We start from the raw sequence: 19,353 nt of genomic DNA on the forward strand, positions 1-19,353 counted from the left end.
AGTCTCCAATCTAGGCAAAGTCTTACCTGCACATGTGTTCATCACATAAACGAATTAACCTATTTCCTTAAAAAATAACTTACACTGTGCCACTGCAATGGGAAACAGAATTTTAACAAGACCCTTGCAACTCAAAATTTAGCAAGCTATGGACAATGAACAGTTGATGCTACAATTATGCTTAACTAACACTTTTTCCTGAAAAATGTATGTTATAAAGGCAAAAGCCTAAATCTCTACCTCCTCTTTTTTCCCCAAAGTTAAGACATACCAAGCCCACTCCTGCTGGTTCAATAATGTCTTTAAAGATCTTGAATAACTGAGCTGCATGCCTTGGCTAAAGTTCAGAGTGCTTCTAGAGATGAATGGCCCTTGACAATTAAATCCTCACCATCACTCTGGCACTTTGGGAGATAGGAACCATGCCTGTGAGGAGGAGGAAGCAATGGAGGCTATGAATATGTGTTGGCCACTTGAACTAGCATGTTGCATTCCCTCAAGAACAGCTAACATTCTCTTAAGGTAGCAAAAAATATCAAATACAGGGTCAAGGTCCAGGTCTGGGGTTAAAATGATTTCATTTTCTTATTTCATATAAGTACTGTGAACTACCAGACAGATGTGATATTAAAACTACCACAACCCTCACCAAGGAACTAGCAATATTAGATCACCAGACTAAATAGATTTAATGTCAGGACTTTCATGAGTTTCAGATTAACTCCTAAAATGAATAGAAGTAACACTGCTTTTGGAACACATGTTTGTACATGGTACAAAACTTAAGTAATAAAACCACTGTCCCTTCCCAAGAGAAACCACTATTACTAGTGGTTTCATTTCAATAGCTTTTTTTCATTTCAATAGTTTTTGGGGAGCAGGTGTTTACTGTGATATGTGTAAGCTCTTTGGTGTGATTTCTGATATTTTGATGCAGTTGTCACCCAGGAAGTATACATTGCACCCAATGTGTAGTCTTTTATCCCTGACCCTCCTCTCTTACTTCCCCCTGAGGCCCCAAAGTCCATTATATTGCCTTTGTATATTGTCCATTCTTATGCCTTTGCATCTCCATGGCTTAGCTCCCACATACAAATGGGAACATTTGGTTTTTCATTCCTGAGCTACTTCACTGAGAATAATGGTCTCCAACTCCATCTAGATGTCTGTAATGCCATTATTTTTTTCCCTTTTTATGGCTGAGTATTCCATTATATTAGTCAAGCACCATTGGATCTGCTGGGTCATATGGCCCAAATGGCACAGCAGTTTGCACAGCAGCCTGGAAATACTGCAGAGCCTTCTCCTGTTCTGGACTCCATTGAAAACTGGCAGCCTATTGGGTCACTTGATAGATGGGCTAAAGTAACACACCCAAATGAGAAATGTGTTGCCTCTGAAATCCAAACTGGACCAACAGGCATTGTGCCTCTTTCTTGGTTGCAGGAGGGGCCAAATGCAGCAATTTATTCTTCACCTTAGAAGGAATATCTCGACAGGCCCCATACCACTGGATCCCCTAAAAATGTAGAAGGTCCCTGAATTTTAGTCAGATTTATTTCCCATCCTCTGGCACACAAATTTCTCGCCAATAAGTCCATTGTGTTTGCTACTTCTTGCTCACTGGATCCAATCAGCACACTGTCATCAATGTAATGGACCAGTATAATATCTTGCAGAAGCAAAAAGGGATCAAGGTCTCTCTGAGTAAGATTATGACACAAAGCTGGAGAGTTGATATACCCTTGAGGTAGGACAGTAAAGGTATATTGCTGGCCCTGCCAGCTGAAAGCAAATTGCTTCTGGTGAGCCTTATGGACACAAATGGAGAAAAAAAGATTTGCCAAGTCAATGGCTGCATACCAGGTATCAGGAGATGTGTTAATTTGCTCAAGCAATGAACCCACATCTGGTAAAACAGTGCAACTGGAGTCACCACCTGGTTAGGCTTATGATAATCCATGGTCATTTTCCATGATCCATCTGTCTTCTGTATGACCCAAATGGGAGAGCTAAATGGGGATGTGGTGGGAATCACCATCCTTGTGTATTTCAAGTCCTTGATAGTAGCACTAATCACTGCAATCCCTCCAGAGATGCAATATTGTTTTTGATTTACTACTTTTCTAGGTAGAGGCAGCTCTATTGACTTCTATTTGGCCTTTCCCACCATAACAGTGCTCACTCTACCAGTCAGGGAGCCAATGTGGGGGTTCTGCCAGCTGCTAAGTATGTCTATGCCAGTTATGCATTCTGACATTGGGGAAATGACCACAGGATGAGTCCGGGTACCCACAGGACCTACTGTAAGTCAGACCTGAGTTACAACTCCATTAATTAATTACCTGATCTCTATAAGCCCCTACTTTAATTGGAGGACCATAATCATGTTTTGTGTTCCTTGGAATCAACGTCAGCTCAGAGCCAGTGTCCAGTAGTCCCTGAAATGTCTGATTATTTCCCTTTCCCCAATGCACAGTTACTCTGGTAAAACGCTGGAGGTCTCCTTGGGGAAGGATGGGAGAAATACAGCATAAACTGTCAGTAATATAGTGGGGTCCTTCCTCAAGGGAACCCAACCCCCACTTCATTCAAGGGGTTCTGGATCTGTAAACTGGCTCAAGTCTAGAAATTGGTTGAGGGGCTGTGATTCTCTGTTTTTATAATTCAAATTAGTCTTTTGTCCATATGACCTAGAAGTTTTCTGCTTGTATAAATTAAGTGGGAATGTAGTAGGCTTCCTATCAATTTTACTTCTAGGAATGCTGTGATTAATTAGCCAATGTCAGAGCTTTACATGAGTCAGACTATTCTGATTGCCATTCTCCCTCTGCTGCCCATTACAGTAGCTATGCCCACCTTACCTTTGATGGTTGAGTGCTGCCACATGGCCCCTGCCACCTTGGAATCCACTTATTCCCACTGCATTTCAATTTTGTAGTTGAGTGACTGTGGTTACCAAAGTTAGATCTGACATGCAGAGAACAGCAATTACAAGGCTCTTCAAAGATGCAGATGCTATCCTCACAAATCTATTTCACAAGGCATTGGTCAAGGGTATATCTTCTGGACCCTCCCAGCAGGGGTGAGTAGGTCTAAAGTGACAAATCCATTCCACCATCCGAATTTCTATAAGCCTTTGGATACCTTCCTCTAAATTAAGCCAAGGTAGAACAGACATTTCCAGTTTGTTCACAGTGGGCCATCTTTTAATCCATATTTCAGCTAACCAAGCAAGTAAACTATTTTTTCCAACTCCCAGAGCTGCAACATTAAATGCAGAGTCTGTACTTAGTGGGCTCAAATCAATAAATTCAGCCTGATCCAACTTCATGTTCCTTCCACCATTATCCCACACCTGTAGTATCCATTCCCATGCCTGTTCTCCAGATTTCTGTTTATATAAATTGGAAAACCCAAGTGGTTCTGAGTGTAGCACACCTCCTTTTGGGTCACAATCTCAACTTCACCTCTAGGGGCCTATGGGGACTTTAGTTATAGGTCTAGAAGCAAATGGGGGTCTTGGGGGTAGCTCCTGGGAAGAATCAACATTATCTTGCCTGGCAACTGCCTCAAGGGAGGCCATCACTGTTGCCTCAAGCAGTGCAGGGTGTATCTCCTCAGACAAAGGTGAAAAGGCTGATAGCAGCATAGGTCAGTGAGAGGATGTTGCCACTTCTGGGGATGAGAAAGCTGTTTCTTCTGGCAAAAAAGGTTCATCAGAGTTTACAAACTCAGTGACCCCAGCTTCATCAGGGTCCTCCCACACATCCCAGTTCCAAGTTGCAGGGTCTCATTTGTTTTCAATCAACTCTCAGTTTAACAGTATACACGTGGCGAGGCTGTGCATGTACCTTTCATTGCAGGTCAGCCACTCACTTGATAAGAGCTTGCGTCTGTTTTTCCACAATTTCAGCTCTTTTTCTAGAGGAGATAAGACTCCCATTCAGTGCAATCTTAGCATATTTGAGGTTCAGTATCTGCTTCTGAAACTGGGAGACAGAATCCCTGAGTTCATTATTTTCTTTCATCACTTTGTCCACTGAACTTAGGAGCAACCAACCAGCTTCATTGTGTTCCTTGGTTCTCCACATATGGTCAAAGGTATTATGTAGAGTCCTTGCCTCTCACGAATGATGAATCAGGAGTATCAAATGCATTTATTTTGCATAACTCTCTAAACAGTTCATGCCAAGCACTATCAGTGTTCTCCATACTATTAGAAGTAGAGGCCTTAGCATCTTTGGGTCTAATCAGATTAAGCAGCCAACACCAGAATCCCCACAAACCAACAAAAGAACTCCATCCTTAATATTCTGTTCCTTTAGAACCACTCCTGGTACCAAAATCTGTATTAGAGTTCTGTAGAGGGACAGAACTAGTGGAATAGATATATAAAGGGGAATTTATTAAATATTAACTCACATGATCACAAGGTCCCACAATACACCATCTGCAGGCTGAGGAGCAAAAAGAACCAGTCTGAGTTCCAAAAGTGAAGAATGTGGAGTCCAGTGTTCGAGGGCAGAAAGCATCCAGCATGGGAGAAATATGTAGGCTGGGAGCCTAGACCAGTCTCTCTTTTCACATTTTTCTGCCTGCTTATATTCCAGCCATGCTGGCAATTGATTAGACTGTGCCCACCCAGATTAAGATGGGTCTGCCTTTCCCAGCCCACTCACTCAAATGTTAATCTCCTTTGACGACATCCTCACAGACACACCCAGAATTGATACTTTGCATCCTTCAATCAAATCAAGCTGACACTCAGTATTAACCATCGCACCATGATGTATATATACACCACATTTTTTTAATCCACTCATTGGTCGATGGGCATTTAGGTTGGTTCCATAGTTTTTACAATTTTAAGTTGTCCTGCTACAAACATGCATGTGTAAGTGTCTTTTTCATGACTTCCATATGACTTCTTTTCCTCTGGGTAGACCCCCAGGAGTGGGATTGCTGGATCACATGACAGTTCTGTAAAGAATCACTATACAGTTTTCCATTGTACTACTTTACATTCACACACCAGTAGTGTAAAAGTGTTCCCTTTTCACCACATCTACACTAACATCTATTTTTATTTTTTGCTTACGGCCATTCTGCAGGACTAAGGTGGTATCTTGCTTATTTTTGTATAATGTAAGAGATGAAGATCTCGTTTCATTTTTCATCTACATCTGGCTTGCCAATTATCATGCGTCATTTGTTAAATAGGGTGTCCTTTCCCCACTGCTTTGGCTGTGGGTTTGTCATAGATGACTTTTATAACCTTGAGGTATGTCTGTTCTATGCCAATTTTGCTGAGGGTTTTAATTGTAACTAGATGCAGGATTGTGTCAAATTCAAAAGCTTTTTCTCTATCTACTGAGATGACCATATAATTTTTGTTTCAAATTCTGTTTATATGATGTATCACATTTATTGACTTGCCTACGTTAAACCATCCCTTCATCTTTGGTATAAAACCCACTTGATCATGGTGTATTAGCTTGATAGGCTGTTGAATTTGGTTAACTAGTAATTTGTTGAGTGTTTCTGCAGCTACGTATATCAGGGATATTGGCCTGTGGTTTTCTTTTTTTGTTATGTTCCTTTCTGGTTTTGGAATTAGGGGGATACTGGCTTCATAGAAAGATTTAGGAAGAATTCCTGCTTTCTCTCTCTTTTGGAAGTTTCAGTAAGATTGGTACCAGTTCTTCTTTGAATGTCTGATAGAATTCAGCTGTGAATCCATCTGGTCTTGGATTTTGTTGTTGTTGTTGGCAATTTTTAAAAATTACTGTTTTAATCTTGCTACTTGTTAGTGGTCTGTTTGGGGTTTCCATTTCTTCCTGATTTAATCAGGGACAGTCATGTATTTCCAAGAATTTACCCATCTCCTCTAGATTTTCTAGTTTGTGTGCATAAAGGCGTTCATAGTATCCTTGAATAGTCTTTTGTATTCTGTGGTATTGGTTGTAATATCTCATTTCATTTCTCATTGAGCTTATTTGGATCTTGTCTCTTATTTTCTTGGTTAATTTCACTGATGGTTTATCAATTTTATCTTTTCAAATAATCAGCTTTTTGTTTCATTTATTTTTTGTATTTTCTGGTTTCAATTTCATTTAGTTCTGCTCTGATCTCCGTTGTTTCTTTTCTTCTGCTAGGTTTGGGTTTGGTTTATTCTTGTTTTTCTAGTTCCTTGAGGTGTGACCTTAGATTGTCCATTTATCCTCTCCTAGATGTTTTGATGTAGGCATTTAATGCTATGAACTCTCCCATTAGAACCACTTTTTCTGTATCCCAGAAGTTTTGATAAGTTGTCACTATAATCATTAGCTCAAAGAATATTTTAATTTCCATCTGATTTTATTGTTGACCCAAAGATCATTCAGGAGATTTAATTTCTACGTATTTGTAGTTTTGAGGGCTCCTTTTGGAGTTAATTTCCAATTTTATTCCATTGTGATCTGAGATAGTACTCGATATAATTTTGATTTTCTTAAATTTGTGGAGACTTGTTTTGTGGCATATCATATGTTCTATTGTGGAGAATGTTCCATGTGCTGATAAAAAAAATATATACATTCTGCAGTTGTTGGGTAGATTGTTCTGTAAATATCTGTTAAGTCAATTTATTCTAGGTTATAGTTTAAATCCATTGTTTCTTTGTTGACTTTCTATCTTGATGACCTGTCTAGTGCCATCAGAGGAGTACCGAATCCCCCACTATTATTGTGTTGCTATCTATCTCATTTCTTAGGTCTATTAGTAATTATTTTATATATTTGGGAGCTCAAGTGTTAAATGCATATATATTTAGAACTGTGATACTTTCCTGTTGGGACTACTCCTTTTATCATTACGTAATGTCTGTCTTTGCTTTAACTGTTGTTGCTTTAAAGTCTGTTTTTTTCTGATATAAAAATACCTACTCCTACTTGCTTTTGGTTTCCATTTACATGGAATAGCATTTTCCACTCCCTTACCTTAAGTTTATGTGAGTCCATGTGTGCTAGGTGACTCTCTTGAAGACCACAGATACTTGGTTGGTACCTTTTTATCCATTCTGCCATTGTGCATTTTTTTTTAAGTGGAGCATTTAGGTCATTTACATCCAACATCAGTATTGAAATGTGAGGTTCTGTTCTATTCATCATGCTAGTTTTTGCCTAAAGACCTTGTTATTTTGCCATTGTATTATTGTTTTATAGGTCTGGTGCAATTTATGCTTTAACGAGGTTCTATTTTGGCGTATTTTGAGGTTTTGTTTCAAGATTTAGGACTCTTTTAAGCATTTCTTGTAGTGCTGGCTCAGTAGTGGCAAATTCAACATTTGTCAAAATAAGATTCTCTCTCTTTCATTTATGAATCTCAGTTTTACTGGATACAAAATTATTGGCTGAGAATCATTTTGTGTCAAGAGGCTAAAAATGGGAATCCAATCCCTTCTGGCTTCTGGCTTGCTGAGAAGTCTGCTGTTAATCTGATAGGTTTTCCTTTTATAGGTTATCTGATGTTTTTGTCTCACAAGATTCTTTATTTCATCTTGACTTTAGATAGCCTGACAAATATGTGCCTAGGTGATGATCTTTTTGCAATAAATTTCCCAGGTGTTCTTTGAGCTTCTTGTATTTGGATGTCTAGATCTTTAGCAAAGCCAGCGAAGTTTTTCTCAATTATGCCCTCAAGTAAGTTTTCCAAACTTTTAGATTTCTCTTCTTTCATAGGAACAGCAATTATTCTTAGGTTTGGCCCTTTAACATAATCCCAAATTTCTTCAAGGCTTAATTCATTTTTTAAAAATTATTTTTGTCTGATTCAGTTAATTCAAGAGCCTTGTCTTCAAAGTCTGAAGTTCTTTCTTCTACTTGTTCTAGTCTACTGCTGATGTTTTCCATTGCATTTTGTATGTCTCTAAGTGTGTCTTTCATTTCCAGAAGCTGTGATTGTTTTTTCTTTATATGTATTTCTCTGGAGAAGTTTTCATCCATATCCTGTATCGTTTTTTAAAATTTCTTTATGTTGGTTTTCACCTCGAATAGCTTAATAATCAGGCTTCTGAATTATTTATCTGGCAATTCAGAGATTTCTTCTTGGTTTGGATACATTACTAAGGAGCTAGTATGATCTTTTGGGGGTTTTATAGAACCCTATTTTGTCGTATTACCAGAAATGATTCTCTGGTTGTCATTTTGGTAGACTATTTCACTGGAGACGTCTGAAACTCAAGGTCTGCTGTTCAGATTCTTTTGTCCCATAGGGTGATCCCTTGTGGTGCTCTCCCCTTTCCCCTAGGGATGGGGCTTCCTGAGAGCCGGACTGCAGTGATTGTTATTGCTGTTCTGGGTCTAGCCACCCATTGGGGGTACCAGGCTCTGGGCTGGTGCTAAGGGATATCTGCAATGAGTCCTGCAACGTGATCCATCTTCGGGTCTCCAAGCTGTAGCTACCAGCACCTGCTCTGGTAGAGATGGCAGGGAAGTGAAGTAAACTCTGTAAGAGTCATTGGTTATAGATATGTTTAGTGTGCTGGTTCTCTTGAATGCTGCTTATGCTAGCAGTGAAGCTGTCATGTGGACACACTCAGGACCTCTGGTTACCCAGGATGTTGCAGGCAGTGCAATTAGGTCTTGTCTTCTCCTTCCTGGGATCAGGGTTATTCTTTCATGAGTTGCTGTAATGGCCTGAGTTGACTGGCCTCCAGCCAGGAGGTCGTACTTTCACAAGAGCACCAGCTGCAGCAGTAGCAAGGGGCTCTAAGCTTGACCTAAGATGCCCAAGGTAACTATTTTGGTTTCTTGGGCAATAGGCAGGGCCATAAAGCTCTAAAGTTTCTGCGTTTTGAGTTCAGCTACCAGGGCGGGTAGGGAGTTACCATCAGATGGTGGCAGGGTTAGGTGGGTCTGGGCTCAGACTCTTCTTGGGCAGGTCTTGCTGCATCCACTGTGGGAACTGGGGGGTGGGGGTGGTTTGTCAGGCCAATGGGTTTATGTTCCAGAGGGGATCTTGGCTGCTTCTGCTTTATCATATATTTCTCCAGGGTAGTGGGGGATATCCAGCAGCAAGAGGCCTCACCCAGCTACCATGCAGTTGGTGAGGCTAGTCTCACTCCCAGAGTGCACTGTTCAGACCTTGCCCCAGGCTGTGAGCTACCCCACTGAGAAAGCAAGCATGGCTTTTGGACCTCACCCTTTCCCGTTTGCCCACTCCACTGGCAGAAGCTCCCGCTAGTCCACCCAAGAAAATTTGTGTCCAGCTGAAACCACTAAAATTTCATTTCTTCCCTCTGCGATCCCTCTCCAATTCCAATGGCTGCCTTTCCTGAGAGCCACTGTGAGATATAGTCAGGACTGGCTTTCCTGGACTCAAGGTGGAGACTGGGAGTATATCCAAGGCACTTCCTGCTGCTACTTCTACTTTCATATTTCACATAACTCCCTAAATCCGTTTCATCTCTAGGTAAGGTTAAATCCTTCTCCCATGATCTGGATTTTCAGATTTCCTCAGTGGGGATGTATGTTTGGAGGTAGGTTCTCCCCAACTCACACTTTGGGAACTCAGTTTTTTGCCTATTTTGCTGAATTTGCAGTGGTGTGCCACTTCTTTCAAAGGATCTTTGAATTCTTTTGGTTTTCCTGGTAAGTTCCTACAGTGGTTCTTGGAGCAAAAGATCACAGTGTCTCTATATGCTTTTCAACTTTCCAAAGATATTTTATTTGCATATATTTACATATTTACTTCTTTGTATATATACATTTTTAACATAAATGGTAGAATATGGTACAACCACTGAGTACCTTGCTTGCCACTTGACAATTCATCATGATGGTCCTATTCCATCAGTACATGAAAGATCATGTGGATGTTAAAAGTGAAAATTAACAAGTGGCAGCACCATTTACTCTTTAGGATTTCAGATAATATTTAAAAATCTCTTTCTGAAGGCTTATTTTTGCCTTTTTCTTAAATTGCCTTCCCCAGCATTCTCTCAGTCTTTATGTAGGGTCCTTTAGCTGAATTAATTTGGCTTCAAGGAAGGCTCACTTGTATTACTGAAAATTATCACCCCAGACCCACATTTGCATGTACTCTATATAGCTGCTTTGTGCTTCCCCCACCTACTTCTAATACTAGTTCCCTAAGTCACTGTATTTTGCCTGATAACTGACCTCAGATTCATACCAGCATGCATATTCTCTCCTTAGACTATTTCTTCCCAAGGTGTCCCCATTTTGAAGTGGACAAGAATTTTATCCATACTTTATTTCCCCAGGATAGCAAATTATGTGGGCAGATCTGTGTTTCAGAGGTAAGACTAGTAGCTTTCTGATACATTCTGTGGATAACTATCCAGAAACATGCTATACATACATATACAAACTTCACCTGGCACTGAAAAAAAAAAAGTAAAAAATGTACTTTCCCAAAGTCAGAGAGAATCAATGTGCAGTGGTAAATGTGAAGCTTCCCCCAGTACTCAGTTTTAGATTCCAAATTATCGTTTGAGACTAGAAATATTTATCCCATCCCTGTGTTCTCAATTTAGGTGTCCTTGCTGTTAACTATAAGGAAATGGGTTTTCTGTGATTATGTAGGGTGAAACATAAATGCTAAAAGAAATCATCTACTCTCTATATGCAGGTGTTAACATTATCTGAATGATTAACATGTTTAGGTATTTATATTCTCTAAGTCAACTTATAAGGCAGATTTTATGAGGCAGTTCATCTCTAACAATACTTCTGATCTTTCGAGTTGCATATGACTTTCAAACCTGGGATTGTAAGAGAATTAGCACATGTGGACCAAGCCACAGACTTCTTAGTCATGGTAGCCATTTTTGTCCCTTGGGAACTAACGCTGTGGTTCCACACTTTATACCACCACTGGCCTTTGTGGGGCTATCCCCACAGTTCTGTGATTTGGCTATAACAGTAGACAGAAGGCTGGGTAGTAATGGCCAAACTAAGCACGAAGGCAACAGTTGCCAATCTGACCATTTTTAGATGATCAGTAATAGTAATTTAATTCATCAAAGCAGTTACCAGCCATTGGATGTTCCATAACTGAAAGGCATGGTTCAGAGACTTCATTAAGTATTAACTTTCTCATCCCTCACACAGTCTTATAAGGTACATGCTATCATTATCTTCATTTTACAATAAGATAATTGAAATGCACGGATGTCAAATAATTTGTCCTCTTGGACACAGCTACTTTGTTGAAGACCAGAGATTTGATCCCAAGTAATCTGTCTCCAGACTGTATACTCTTGAGTAATGTGTTAGTCTATGTTAAATCATTTAAAAGGTATCCAGACAGCAAAATCAAAGCTTATTAAAAAGGAAGGTTGTAACTTTGAGTGGTTCAGCTTAAAATGAATGAGAGTAACAGAGCATTATCAGCAAGAGGAAATAACTCTTCATAAGAGTTTGTATAATATGAAGCAAACTTGAGTGAGGGTATGGGGCAACCTGCTCTGCCAGTTAACCAAATGCCAGATGCAACCCCAAGTCCATGATTTATTCTGGTACACTTTCTAGAAAGACTACATACCTCTCTTGTTTTGGGGCAAAACGGCTCGGCCATTGGAATATGGCACACTCCTCTGGCACAAGAATGACTTCCATCATAGAAGGATTGTGGTCTCATAGTGGTCCTAGAAAATTAAGCAAAAAAGGTTTTTGTTTGTTTTATTTTAAGGCCATCTTTCCAATCTTCCAAGGGCTGGTGAGTCAACTTTATCCAAGTCAATCTTTTGGTCTTTACTCCAGACTCAATTGCTCTGGATAAGCTGAAGACAATTTGTTTTAAAAGCTTCAGGGTGATATTCAGCTTTTTTGGCCCTGAGCTGGCAGCAACACACCACACAACAATAATTAGTGTCTGTGGTCTGGCAGCCGTGATGCAGTAACCACGTTGGACTGCAGGTACAACTCAACTCTGGGCTCAGAAAGGCAGGTAAAACACTTAATAAGTCAAAACGAAAATGTTTCATCATCACGGATGTGGAAAACCATATAGTGAACATATATATATCTCCATATTCACCCAGATTTCAACAGTTTCTGAAATTTTGTTGAACTTGCTTCCTCTGTTAGCTTTTTCACAGACACAAACCCCAGGCTTTGACTCAGAGCAGATGCAAATTTCCCCAATGTCTTAAAACTATTTTTTAAAACAGTTGTTTTGTTAGTTTCACAGTCCAAACAAGGTACTTACCTTGCATTTAATTATCATGTTTCTAAGAGTAATTCTTGCCTGTATCCCCAACTATATTTCTTAATGCCAGTGACCCACTGAAATAGCCACTTGTCCTGCTCCATATTTAGGAATCTTTCTGTTTGCTGTCTTAGATTTTTTCTCTCCTAGCTGTAATTAAGTCTAAAGTATCTTAGTTCAAGTTTTATGACAAAACAGTTTTGAATCCATAAGAGAGGCTAAAATTAATCTAGCACCAAGTCACCTAGAAATTTCTTGCTAGAAGTTTTCAGAACAAGCCACTTTCTCTATGCATTCAATTATTCCAAATTTGAACTGATGAGTAACACAGGGAAGAGGGGACAGCATGGGAGATAAGGGTCAAGCCAACAGGGGCAGGTAGATAACATGATGTCCTCTCCCAGGGGTGGGAGACAGCACCAAGAAATAGTTTCACTGGCTCCGTTTACACAGCTGGCATGTCCACTCGCCAAAATTAACCTTTTACTTCCAGTTCACCCCACACTAAACAGTGGCACTGAAGTCACCTCACTCTGAGATAAGGCTTCAGCGTTCTAGAGGAATGAAAAGCCCATCCAAGCTTCTCCCAACCTTGTCATATGTGCTTTAGGGGAAATGCTAAGTTAACCCCAAAGCAATTCCAGATGGAGTTGAAGAACAGGTCAAATGACTGTTTGAGCCTGTATAAACAGAGGCTTTTCTCTTTTTGAAAGATTAACCAATAAAACAATGCCACGTACTCAACTTCAGCTCTGGCTTTGTTTCAGCCTTTGATGAGTCAAGCATTAGCAACAACCCTACTTATAACTGTGATATAAAAATCAAAACAGGGCCACAAAAGCCTCCAGTGGCTATACTCCAACTAACTTCCACACCATAATGCCTGCATCTCATCTACCTCTGTCTATCTCCTGTCTATCCCCACCCATTTGCCTTGGAACCCCCCCACCCCGGCACCTTTGCTTTGAACTTTTTAACCTTAAGAATAACATGTACTTACGTTAAGCTTCATGCAATGTTAACATGCACATGATACTTATTAACTACAGTCTTAATTTCCTCTCACGGGTGGAACATTTTGCATTTTTCTTTCTCAACAAAGCTCCCCAACTACTAGCTATGTGACTTATACCAGGTTGCCCTTTTTGACTCTTCACTTTCCAATCATTAAACATAGTATTCACCTGTCTATTTTACAAGGGTGTTAGGAAGATTATATCAACCAAGACGTACAGATATCCCATTGCAGCTCACAATTGTGAGTCCGGGATAGAGACAGAATTGGAGTCAGCACCAGATGGGGCCTCACAACACTCAACCTTGTAAGAGGCAAGCAAAGAGGGTAGCCCTGGGGAAGAAGCAAGGCCTTAAAATCGTTTTTGGGCTATACTATCAAGGTACTAGAAGGGAAGGTACAGATGAGAAATACCTCTTACAGTTTGCCCACCTGTTTGTGGTCTTCTGCGTCAACTTAAGTGTCAATATATTCAGTATTGAAATGTTTAATGATCTAAACTTAAATTCCTACAAATAGCAACATACCTGCACAGCATAACATGATGAGGCACTGTTAATGCTGAATGAAATTCTGACCAAGAGCAATGGGGTTTATAATCACAGTTGAGGACAGTGGATTATGCTCTCAAAAGAAACTCTAGAATGAAATGTGTATAATTTTAATAGCACCCCACCAGTCCTCTTTCTGAAGGTATCTATTAGAGAAATCAGAAGTTTTACAACTTAGCAAGAAGCCTGCACTAAGCCTGCTGATCACACCCCACAAAGTGGGGACTGTTGCCCAACTGAGCCTGCCTGTTGCCTTCCAAGTTCCAGCCAAAACAGCTCTTCTATATTCAAAATCATATTTCTCCCTCATGCTCAGTTTTCTGAGTGACAAGGAGAAAACACAGGAAATGTAGTTTTGCCCCTGGATTTGAATGACTTTTTGGGTGGTCTTGGGCAAATTACTCAGCTTCTTCAAGTTCTTTCTTCATGAGGTTATTAGCAACATCCCTACTGCTATGGTCTGAAGGTTTGTGTCCTCCCAAAATTCCTATGTTGAAATCCAAACTCCCAAGGGGTGATGGTATTAGGAGATGGAGCCTTTTGGAGGTGATTAAGCAGATTCTTCATGATTGGGATCAGAACCCTTATAAAAGAGACCCAAGAGAGCTAGGTCACCCTTCTATCACCATGTGAAGGTGCCATCTGTGAGAAAGTGGGTCCTCACCAGACACCAAATCTGCTGGCAACTTTTTTTGAACAGCTTCCAGAACTGAGAAATTTCTGTTGCTTAGAAGCTACTCAGTCTATGGTATTCCATTATATCAACCAGAACAGACTAAGACACACATGTACACCCTTGCTTAAATATAAAAACAAGGCTGCAAAAACCTCCAGTGGCTGCCTCCCAATAGACTATGATACAATAACATGTCCATTTTAGATTTCAAATATGCCCCCTCCAAAGATGTCCATATGCTAACCCTTAGAACCTATGAATATTACTTTAGATAGCAAAGGGGAACTAACATAGCAAATGGAATTCAGGTTGCTAACAAGCTGATCTTAAAATGAAAAGGTTATTCTGGATTAACTAGGTAGGTGGCATGTCTTCACATGGGTCCTCACATGTGCAAGAGGGAGGCAGAAGAGTCAATGTCATCATGATGAGAGGTGAGGACTCCATTGCCACTGCTGGCTTTGTAGATTAATGAGAGCGATAAGCCAAGGAATGTGAGTGGCAAACGGCAGGGAAATTGATTCTCCCCTAAGTCTCCAGAAAGGAATGCAGCCTTGCTGACAACTTTTTAAAATTCAGTGAGACCCACAATGCACTCTTAACCTAAGAAATAAAAGATAAGGTCTGCCTCTTACTCTTGCTTTAACCAGTAAAGGCAAGGGGACTAATTTTTATCTCCTCATTAGCTTGGGATCCTACTGGAAAACACAGATTTCAGGAACTGACTGATTTACTGGTTTTACCACTCATTAGCTGTGTGCCTCTGGGAAAGTCACTCTCATCTCTCTGCACCTCAGTTATATCAGTTTCCTTAAATGGGAGTAATCCCACTTACCTTATAAAGTCCCCGTTGAGAACTGAGTAAGACAACATGAAGCAAGTACTCTGCACTAGTCACTATCATTTATGGAAAATATGCTTCTGGATATTTCTTCTGCCAACCCAAAAGAATGACATTTTGATGGGCCTCAAGTCAAGGGTATCCAACAAATTGCTTGAGGCTGTCAAGCAGGGATATGTGATAAGAAAAGTTAGTAGACCAAAAAAAAAATGCCTATAGAAGAGTAAAGTAGACAAAATAATGTGTGTTGGCAAGAGAAATGAATTCAAGACAGTCAAAGAGAGAACAGTGGCACCTTCAGACAAAGAAAGGGAGAAAAGCCTAGAAATAGATTGACTAATAGGTTGTTTCTTAAATCAAGATTCTTACATTGGCTTAAAGACAGCCATTAGTTAATATATTTCCTTTGAGGAAATGTGGTGTTGCAAACAGCTGAGGACAAACACCCGTCCCCCAGCAGAAGCAAACATAATCATCGACTTCTGAGGAGCTTTCAGAATATGGTCTGTATCCACAACAAGACCCAACATGCAGAATGGTGAGTCAATTAATTTACTGGCAGAGCAGAATAATGGCTACTCATAAGGAAGATGGTTAGGAGACGTGAATCTACCCATCATTTAGAATATATCCCAAGAATCAAACAGCAGCGTGAATGGGCAGTTCTGTCAGAAAAAATTCTGACAGAAACAACATCAGACTAAGAAGTAGAACAAGTCTGTCTTAATAACCAAAAGGAAGTCAGGCTCACACAGGTAATTCCAGCACTTTAGGAGGCCAACGTGGGTGGATCCTTTGAGTTTAGACATTCAAGACCAGCCTGGGTAACATAGCGAAATCCTGTCTCTACAAAAACATATGAAAAATTAGTTGAGTGTAGTGTCACACGTTTGTAGTCCCAGCTACTTGGGAGGCTTAGGTGTCAAGATCACCGGAGCCTGGGAGGTCGAGGCTGCAGTGAGCTGTAGTGCCACTGTATTCCAGTTTGGGTAACATAGTGAGATCTCGTCTCAAAAAAAAAAAAAAGAAGAAAGTGAAAAGTTATGAATTTGGATCAACATCATTAAGATCCTCCTACTGCTCTGATATCAAGAGTGCTCCTAAGTGCTCATGGTGGCATAAAAAAGGAGAAAAACCAGTGAATGTTTACGTCCCAGCCACGTAATGCTGCTTAATAAACAGGTACCATTGTTTTCTCTTATTTTCTATTATATTTAATGAGATCATGCTAAACACTGCACAAGAATAAAAATTCTAGCTCTACATAGGTGGTGACAATACTCTCTTTGGGCTTCAGTTTTCTCACCTTTTGTAAAAGGGAAGGATAAGGTTGATAGAAGATGTCTGCTAGAACCGTAATAATGAGCAGTGTCAGAAACATAGTAAGGGCCTCAGTTTCCTCAACTATAAACTGTAAATATGACTGCTGTATGCAAATAGTGGGATTAACTGATTGTAACACCTAATAAAAACTCAAAAACTGGTAGTATAGGATTTTTAATAACAGGATGTATGATGAGAAGTTAATACACAACAAGGTTATGAAACAGAACCTAAGAATGAACCTCATCCAGGGGAGCAGTGGACACCACTTCAAGGACAGATACAGACAAGAGGATGACAAAAAATGGGGACTCACGTAATTGGTGAAAGGGAAGGTGAAGGAAGGTGGTGAGTTTATGCCCAAGTTTCTGTCTTCTCTATAAAGGTGGAGGTGACATTCTCAGCTCAAGAGTGAGGGAAATGAGCAAGAAGAGGTAAGAACAGCAAGGGTTAAAAATAGCTGCTGACAAGAATCAGAGAAAGAGCTAAACAAAGGCTCCTTGTGTAACTATTGGTCTTAAAATACTTTCTAGTCATCAAGAGATAGAAACTCCCAACCTCTGGGCCCAGAGCTTTATGCTATGAAATAAAGTGCTAGGGGAAGCCCAAGGCAGGGCTGTCTCTGGGAGAAGGAAACAGACTGACATAACTGATCCCTCAGCACTGTGTTTACAGTGGGACTTTCCTGATGAGTAAGAATGCATGACAAAAGCACAGTTGAACCTCTCCCACTTCTAATAAGAAAATAAGTTGAAGAAATAATCTGGGGAAGGGAGGATACCACAGCTTTCAGGAATCAATTCAACACACTCATTTAGCAGGTGAGGACAGTATGTGACAAAGGAATTTCACAGCACAGCCAGGAAAGAATTTTGGATGTTCTCACTTCTAAGCTGGGATTCTTTCACTGCATTCTTCGAGAAGGAGAGAACCCAAACATGGGCCTTAGAAACTACAGGCCAACATGTTAACCACATTTTATAGAAACTACTTAGCCCCAGGAATCACACTATGTTTACTTTAATATTCAGTTTTTGGTCATATTTTTCTCATTGAAAACAAAATTACTATCTGCAAAACATTCCTGATAAACAACGCTATTAAAAAAGATATCTCATCCTCCTTACTAGTATGCTTGCAAGTTTCACCTTGAGCTATTTTTGACAGTGATAGCAGTTGAGCAAGTCCTACTCAACTGATCCTTTTTTTTTTTTTAATGCAGCTGGGTGCAGTGGCTCATGCCTATAATCCCAGCACTTTGGGGAGGCCAAAGCAGGAAGACTGTTTGAGGACAGGAGTATGAGACCAGCCTGGGCAACACAGTGAGACCCCTATCTCTAAAAAAAAAAAGAAAAAAAAAGTAGCCAAGCATAGTGGCATATTCCTGTAATCCCAGCTACTAGAGGGGCTGAGGTGTGAGGACTGCTTAAGCCCAGGAGGCTGAGTTTGCAGTGAGCTGTGATCAGGCCACTGCACTCTACCCTAGGCAACAAAGCAACTGAAAAAAAAAACAACAACAGGAAGGAGGATCCAAGATGGTCAAAAAGGAATAGCTCCAGAGTGCAGTTCCCAGCAAGAACAACACAGAGGTGAGTGCCGACCGCATTTCCAAACAAATTTTCACTGCACACAGACCAGGAGATCCCCGGGCCGAAAAGCACCAGGAGTGTTCAGCATGGCAGTTTCAGCCGGTGCAGGGTTGGCGCACAGAAACTCACACAAATCTGGGCAGCAGTTTCAACTGGCACCTGGAATGCCTGGGAGACAGTGCCCCTCATTCAACTGAAAGGGAGGAGGCAGAGACAGGGAGCCAGGCGATCTGGCTCAACGGGAACCACCCCCACAAAACAAGTAATCTGAAACACTCTGGATTGAGAATTTTGCAGCAAGCGCAGCTGGACCCAGGACAGTCCAGCTCAGTGGGAGGAAGGGTGACCACCACTACCGAGGCCGTCTGCCACTACTGAGACAGTTCACACAGCAACTAGGCAGAGCCTGTGGCAGCTCAGCAACACCTCTGCTGGCAGACTGTGACTAGGCTACTCTGTGTGGAGCAGGGCATCTATGAATAAAGGCAGCAGCATGACAGGAACTTATAAATAAAGCCAACCTTCCTAGGACAGAGCACCTGGGAAAAGAGGTGGTTATGAGTTCCACTGCAGCAGACTTAAAAATACCTGCCCAGAAGCTCTGCATGAAACAACAGAGCTCCCAGGACAGCACTTGAGCTCCGATAAGGGACAGACTATCTTCTCAAGTAGCTCCCCGACCCCTGTATACCCAAAGAGACACATCATAAAAGAGAGCTCAGGCCGACATCTGACAGGTACCCTTCTGGGACGAAGATAACAGAAGAAACCGGCAGCAACCCTTACTGTTCTGCAGCCCCCGTGGATGATCTCTAGGCAAGCAGGGTCTGCAGTGGACCTCCAGAAGTACTGCAGCAGAGGGGCCTATTAGAAGGAAAACTAAGAAACAGAAAGAAATAACTTCATCATTAACAAAAAGGACGTCAACTCAGAGGCCCCATCCGAAAGTCACCAACTACAAAAACCATAGGTAGATAAAGCCACTAAGATGGAAAGAAACCAGCGCAAAAAGGATGAAAACACCAAAAACCAGAAAGCCTCTCTTCCTCCAAAGGATCACAACTCCTCACCAGCAAAGGAACAAAGCTGGATGGAGAATGAGTCTGATGAATTGACAGAAACAGGCTTCAGAAGGTGGGTAA

General features: G+C 40.8%; 1 protein-coding gene across 7 annotated transcripts in view; it reads right to left on the reverse strand.

Moving 5' to 3' along the window:
* The window catches only part of MTAP (methylthioadenosine phosphorylase), a 116,125-nt gene that overhangs the window by 69,781 nt on the left and 26,991 nt on the right, over positions 1 to 19,353 (reverse strand). For all 7 annotated transcript variants that reach the window (XR_010344243.1, XR_010344242.1, XR_010344241.1 and 4 more), the window contains exon 5: positions 11,551 to 11,653. Coding sequence is in view for 2 of the 7 variants with exons in the window: in XM_012450009.2 (XP_012305432.1) it covers positions 11,551 to 11,653 (103 nt within the window). In the remaining 5 variants the exon portion in view is untranslated. The remainder of the gene's footprint in view (positions 1 to 11,550; positions 11,654 to 19,353) is intronic.

Source organism: Aotus nancymaae, unplaced genomic scaffold, assembly GCF_030222135.1.
Source record: "Aotus nancymaae isolate 86718 unplaced genomic scaffold, 86718_ANA_hifiasm-v0.15.2.pri h1tg000003l, whole genome shotgun sequence".
NCBI classification, from domain to species: domain Eukaryota; kingdom Metazoa; phylum Chordata; class Mammalia; order Primates; family Aotidae; genus Aotus; species Aotus nancymaae.